General features: G+C 47.4%; 1 protein-coding gene across 1 annotated transcript; it reads right to left on the bottom strand.

Moving 5' to 3' along the window:
* On the bottom strand, nucleotides 1-3,860 carry LOC140248912 (uncharacterized). Its single transcript, XM_072330044.1, has 2 exons — nucleotides 575-3,860; nucleotides 1-513 (listed from the first exon to the last, which is right to left on the bottom strand). Exon 1 carries the CDS (start codon nucleotides 3,480-3,482, stop codon nucleotides 1,092-1,094), a length of 2,391 nt encoding a protein of 796 aa, XP_072186145.1. The 5' UTR covers nucleotides 3,483-3,860; the 3' UTR covers nucleotides 1-513; nucleotides 575-1,091.
* Between the last annotated feature and the right edge of the window lie 3,401 nt (nucleotides 3,861-7,261).

Below are 7,261 nucleotides of genomic sequence, written 5' to 3'. Positions count from 1 at the left end.
GAAAGGTGGCAAAATGGCGTTTATTAGGAGTAATCAATACCTTATATACCTTACTACTTCGTCTACGCCCCCTAGGGCACGTTTGAAATGCGCGCGCCCAAAGTACATCACTAGATAGGGGACGGAAGAGGCTGGTTTACTATCACCGTCACATCCCGAAAAAGCCCCGCTACCGCCTATATGCTTGTACTACAAGGTTCAGCCTCGTTAGCATCTACAACATCTCCCCGCCCCCCAAGACAACAATTTATCCCTTTTCAATGTGAACACTAAAATCCCAAGTATAATCTACTATAAATTTGATATTATTCTATATGTTCTATGCAATATACTTATACTATTGTACTCAGCTTAACTGAATTACTCATCTACTTAGTCAAATTTAACCTTAACAAAACTAAGATTGATCTTAATGCAATCCTTACGATTACTAATATATTACTCTTATCATAACTCTATTACTCTATTAATATATTACTCTTAATATAACTTACTCTATAAATTTATATAAACCTTAATATCTATTAATATATTACTCTTAATATAACTTACTCTCTATAAACTTTATAGAAACCTTAAAAGCTTCATCCGATATAATGAGTAGTGCAAGTTACATTTGTGCAAAAGAAAACAATACCACAACTAAATGAAGTGTATATTAAGATAGTCCCTTTGATGTCTGGAACCATCCGAGAAACAGTTCTCATCCGTGATGTTTTCTATTCTTCTTCATTCTTCGTCATTCTTCTTTCCATTCTTCATCATTCTTGCATGATGCATCTTCTCTGTATGGTGAACAGTAGTCAAAGTCTTCTGTCCGTAGCCTCGATAGCATCCATCAGCTCATCAGCACACGGCAACATGCACCATCATTACATTAGCGTGTAATCGATATGTAGTGACTAGGAAACTAGAATCACGCTCTATAGGATAAGAAGAACACATCCTAAAAGATAAGTGAAGTTGCAAATACAGATAAGTGTGAATCTACTGTTGGCTGAGACCCGACAATTCTAGACTGAATCCAGAAGGTCCCCGCGCTTGTTGTTTGAGCGGTACTAATCACCGAGACCAACAGCAGCAAAACAGTCTCAGGTACCAGATTCGGCCTCCCCACCAACTGCTCCTGTAAGGAAAGAACTCTTATCCCACTTCCCATAGTCAGTCTTCACCAACCATTCTTGAGTAAAACGAGAAGTGAAGCAGGACCCATTGTCAGTCTCAACGTGACTGGGCAAACCGACCATAGCAACAGCGGTTGCCAAATGGTATCGGACTGCAGTCAAGCCAGACCTGACATGCTCAGTGGCCGTGATGACAGTAGAGGAGGTATTCACAGCAATAGCCAGCCATTGACGGGGAGACAAGCAAGGCTCCCAGATGACACCAGTTTGCCAGATCTGCAGTGACCCTAGGCCAAAGACAGGAGTGCTGGCAACTGTATCTGCTATTACATTACCTCTGGTAAAAAGGCTTGGCACCTCAGAGTGACCATGCACATGTAAGGATGCAACAGGAGCCGTGTGAGAGGCCAAGGTCTCATCTAAAATTCCAGCAGCCTCTGAACTTGGGAAGTCCTCCCAGCCCCTGCGGGCCAACAGCTTGGCTGCAAAGATGGAGTCAGCAACAGTGTTAGAGGGTATCATTTGCCAGAGGTGCACTGCGACCGTCACAGCCATCACCTCAAGCATCTGCACACTGACCATTCGGTTTGTGAAGACAGCAGCCTGTGAACTACGGTTGGGATCCTGCCAAACCACCATCCTGAGATCAAGAGTCTCATGCTCTACCAACTGAGCTAGCTGGGCCATTTCAAGGCCTCGAGCAGTGTCCCACTGTGCAAGCGATCCTTCCATGCAGCTCTGTAAGATCTTTTGCCAAGCTGCAGCCATTTTGCTAGACGGATTTTGGGGTTCTTTTGGGTCGGATCCCTTTAGCTGACCATACAAGGGCTTCATCAATCGAGCAGGTATCCCCAAAGCACCCCGAACCCACTGGAGGGCTCCTACCAGTTTCTGCATATTCCATAGTTTCTTAACACATGGTTGAATATCAAAACCCACCAGCTGCATCATCTCAGGGCTAAACTTATATTCCAAGCACTCTGCTTTAATTCCCTCTTGCATGTCTATTCCATGCACAGGGTGAAAGGGATCATCTTGTTCAGCTGCCACAACCCCCCCAAGCTCAGTCATCCACCCCTCTTTCCAGAATGTATATTGCACCAGCTTGAGAATCACGTATGCGAGGCTTTCAATATCGTGAGGGAGCACAGGGCTATGCGCCGTTAAAGTCTCTAGTGTGTTTAAAGCCAGGGGCAAACGGAACTCGCGGCAGCAGCCGGCAGCCCGGTGCCGGAAGGTGGAGCGGCTCCGCGCCGGGGAATCGAGCCCCTGTCCCCTGCATGACTGGCAGGCAACAGGAGCCACAGCGAGCGAACAACTTGCAGCTGCAGGCTCTGTCGGTCCTGTCCCGTTGGCGCAGCGCAGCAGGAGTCGGGCCCGGGTCCGATCAGGCGGCCCTCGGACTGATCGCAGCAGCGAGCTCCCCCGCCGCCGCCAGCAGCCGTACCGCTGCCCCCTCCCGCGTGGAGGGCAGAGACGGGCCAGACCCAGCCGGCACCCTGCGCAGCCCCGCCCGCCCCGGCGGCAGCTCCTCTTCCCCCGCCGGCACCAGCGGGCAGCTCTGCAAGCCAACACAGAGGGGGCCGGCCCACCGGCCGAAACTTGCCCAATCCAAGCCTGCAGCCGCAGCCCCGCGGAGTCCCTTTGGACCTGGCTACTCCCCCCCCCGGGATAGCACCACGTTTGCGCTCCCCCCGGGTCTGGAACACGCCTACTTCTCCAACCACTCGAATTAGCCGCACGCCCGTTATTCCCCCCCCCGGGATAGCACCACGTTTGCACTCCCCCCGGGTCTGGAGCACGCCTACTTCCCCTACCACTCGAATTAACCGCGCGCCCGCACTCCCCACCCCCCAATGACAAAGGATATGGGGCTGAAGTGTCCACTTGGCGGTCGAGAGGGGGTGTGGTCGATTGGAATTCGCCATCTTTAACTTTTTCTTCTCCGCTTCTCCCGGACCCCGTCCCATCTCCCCGCCTCCTCCCCAGACGGCTCTCCTGGGTCCCACCGTCCTCAGCCGCTTTTCCCGGCCGCCCTCCCGGCTGCTCCGGCTCAAACACAAGCCCAACTAACAAACACGATTCAACAAGTTTCCCCTCCTCCCTGGCTGCTTTAAGAGCACCCAGGATTACGCCCCAGGTCACAAGCTCGGCAGCCGCCTGGGCTGTCGCTGCATGCTCTGCAAGCAGAACAGTGAGCGGATCCCATTTACGACAGTCAAGGATCTCGCGGGGGGATGAAAGTTCCCCGTCCCGTTCAAGATAAGTAAGTATTGCAGCAATCTCCTGCAAAGAAGGAGCAGTCTCGCCACAGTATTCTTTACAAAAAGAAAACAATACCTCACTGATAAATTCCATAATCGTCGTCCCGCCCCGTCCCGTCGTCCCCCCGGAACTCTTGCCGCAAATATAGCGCCCCCGATCGCAATCCACGAGTACCTGCGCTGCAAAAAGAGAAAAAAGAGACCCCTGCCCCCCCAGGCAATCTCTACAAAGACAAGAAAGCACACTCGTCGTCCCCCCGAGGCGCTCCCTTGCGGGATGCAATGCCGTCACCTCACTACACCCCAGATTAAAAAACCCCCAGGCACACTCGTCGTCCCCCCGAGCAGCTGGAGGAGGAATGCACTGCCGTCCCCTCAGTACACTCCTATATAAAAAACAAACAAACAAAAAAAAATAAACCGAAAACACGCCTAATAAGAAAAATCCCCAAAAAGAAAACAAAAAGGCACACCGGAGTTTATGGCCTCACACGGGGCACCATATGTTGCCGTGCGCAATTATAATCCAAACCCCATACTTGCCCAGGTGCTAGCGAGACCCTCGCTAGGGCCAAAAGGACCACCGTGACTCATCAAGAAAGGTGGCAAAATGGCGTTTATTAGGAGTAATCAATACCTTATATACCTTACTACTTCGTCTACGCCCCCTAGGGCACGTTTGAAATGCGCGCGCCCAAAGTACATCACTAGATAGGGGACGGAAGAGGCTGGTTTACTATCACCGTCACATCCCGAAAAAGCCCCGCTACCGCCTATATGCTTGTACTACAAGGTTCAGCCTCGTTAGCATCTACAACAAGGCACTAGGGTGTATGTAGTGGAGTTCAAATCTGCACCACCACTTGCACACAGATAATCACAGTCTGATGCCTGTTCTTTAGCAAGGGGGAAGCCCTTCTGGAATCCAACTGCACAGACTTCAGGCTGGTACAAGGCTCAGCCTTTGGCCTCTTTCCAGCAGCACTGCCTGGAAAGCAACACTTAGAGCTTTAAGCAGAGCTGCACAACTTTTAATCCCTGTGAGCTACAGGCTGTGTCTTTTCCTGTGGCAAAGAGTTGTCAGATCAGAGCCGGGAGAGCTGAGGGCAGAGGGAGCTCTGAGTGCGTTTAGAAGGGATGGGACAACAGCTCCTCACACAGGATCACACACTTTGCTGTGAGAAGACATCTGCACATGCAGTCTGTATGCAGGAATGTGCCGCTGGAAAGCGTGCTTTTTCAGTGCTTTTTGCACCAGAAGCTCACACTGTCTCATTTCTTCAGATAGTCAGGGATCAGGGTAAATCGTAGCCCCCTGTGTTCATTGCTGCTGTTTAAAGGATGTGGTTTTGGCCTCGGAAGTTCTTTTGTTGAGAAAAATATTGATTCCTGAAAAGAAAAAAGAAGTTGTGTGATCCTCAGGATCAAAAGAAGATTCCTCTAAGCGAGCACAGTCCTGTTGCATTAAGAAATGCCAGTTACATCAACAGTGTGAAAGTACCCCAACAACTGTGACATATCCCAGGGTGGAGCTCTGGGGAAACCATAACATCTTGAACTCAGTGGAGATGGGCAGCCAAAGAAATGGTCACTGTGACCGCCAGAGGCTTCAGCAAAGGAAAGGTCCCTTCAAACAGCTATTCTTCATAACTTTCTGACCAAATGAGTGGTGGACAGTGAGTGTGGGGTTGACTGCCTCAGTGAAATGGAAATCAAAGCAGTTGTTTAACAAAGAATCAGGTTCCCATAGCTTCATTGTCAGAGGAAGAAATTCCAGTTAAATGGGAAAAAATACAAGTATGGACATCTATAAAGTATTTGCTTCTCTCTGCAAAGTGGGACTGAAGGGCCTAAATGTGCATATGGGATCTCCTATAAAATTGCTGCATAGGAGGAGTTTGTGCCATGCTTGAGACCTATCCCTTTTCACATCAGTCAAAGAATCACTAACAGAAACTAGATGAGTGAAGCTCCTGAATCATTCACTTTTACAGTATGTGTGATCGATGCTGTTAATTTTTTCTCTACTTTTCAAATAATCCTAGATCTGGGAAAACAAATCTGACAAAGGTTTCCATTTACAGTTGCTGTCAAAGGTGTTTCTTCCCTGAGTGTATTCGTACTGCTTTGGGGGCAGGGTGTTGACTATAACAGCAGTCAGAAAACAGACACCTTTTTGGAAAACTAATACAGGAAGGAATTGATTGTAAGAAAGTCAATGCATGCTGTATTCTGCCTCTGACTTTAACAGTTGTTTCTAATCATTTCTTTGACTCAGCTGTAATCTCTATATCCTTGCACACTTGTGTATGCCCCTTGCCCCCACATGCATACAGAGGTGCATTCAAACTGCTGATCTCCAGCAGTCCCAGTGACCTTGCTTGAAATAAATCATAAATAGTTGAGCTGTGATGTACAGAAACATCTGATGCCTGCTTACATGCTTCAGATTCTGACATCTCTGTACAGCAAAACATGTTGTTTCCTGCTGTCGTAGTCATGGGACGGTGTTTAATGTTCTTTTGCTGGGTAAAGAGAGACAGCTTGGATCTGTGCAGTTCTTCAACTCCACAAAAACTGAGACTGTGAGATATCAGCATGAATCTTCTCTCTTTCTGATTACTGCCCTGTGCATTCCAAAAATTAATATTCACCTTGCATCTTCTGTAATAATCACAAATTAATTAGTCAATGCATAATTCAGCAAGTTAATTTTCAAGTTCTTATACACACATGTTTTCTGTTGCAGAGCTTTATAGTTACATAGCATAGAATGTCTTCCTTGGGCGGGTTGAAAGGCAGGGCCTGTTCTGCTGCATCAACAGTCTTCCACAACCCCTGCTAGTAGACAAGACCCACTTTCAGGAGATGCTGCTGACAGAGACAGCTGAGCATCCTGACAAATGGCTGTAAAAATGGATTTGGGTTTCCATCTGTAAATATGAGAAGTTACTGTGAGTGAGTGAGTGAGGAAAAAGAGAATGAATAAGAACAAAACATCTCTGAAGTGCTGCCCCTGCCTGAAGTCTTCCCAACTGAAACATCTGTGATCTGACCCTTTCTACCCTTGTCCAAAGGTCCAAGATGTTCTATTCATCCGATGAAATAACATCAGTGGTTGTCTGCTGGATGCTTCTACATGGGTCATTTATCAACACCAAGTCTATGTACATTTCACATCAGTTCTCACTTGTAACTTGAAGTAGCATACCTATGTTTGTGTACCCATACACAACACCCAGTAAAGCAGCTAAGCCATTGCTCCTTGAACCACCCCCCCTTTAGAAATTCACCAAGTGACAAACAACACACCTCTCTCTGTAACCATTGTGTCACTAACACTCCATTACATGCTAAGAAGGATGTGCCTGCCTGCACAGTTCCGCAACCCATTGAGTGAGGTCTGAGAACTATGCAAGGATCAGGGGGTTGCAATTCATTGGCATTCATTGCCTGGCCACCCTCTGACTTTCTGAGGAAATATATATACGTTTCATCTTCATTCTTTCTCAGTTTTCTAACAGAAACTCTGTTATCATCTGTGTGGATATATCTAGTCAGCAGTATTGGTTGGTAACCTCACCTCAGAATCCTCTCTGAGGATGCTACTTGAGCTGACTTTCTTTCCCTGTGTAAATACAGCTTTATGATCCCTTAACAAGCACTTGCTCACTCTTTTTTTTCCCCTTTAATTCAGAAAGACACTGCAATGTTTCCTAGCTTGTATGTGGCTGCCACTTGGAAGTATCTGCTTCAGAGCTATTTTATCTGCATTTTTCACTGTTTCAAAGTCTTTTTTTCTCTTTGCTTACTGCTCCTATTAGCATATTTTTACAGATGAAAACCATCAAACAGTTACTATGTGAAGTTCAG

Source organism: Excalfactoria chinensis, chromosome 2 (genome assembly GCF_039878825.1).
Source record: "Excalfactoria chinensis isolate bCotChi1 chromosome 2, bCotChi1.hap2, whole genome shotgun sequence".
Classification (NCBI taxonomy): Eukaryota; Metazoa; Chordata; class Aves; order Galliformes; family Phasianidae; genus Excalfactoria; species Excalfactoria chinensis.
This window is presented reverse-complemented; position numbering and strand designations above follow the sequence as displayed.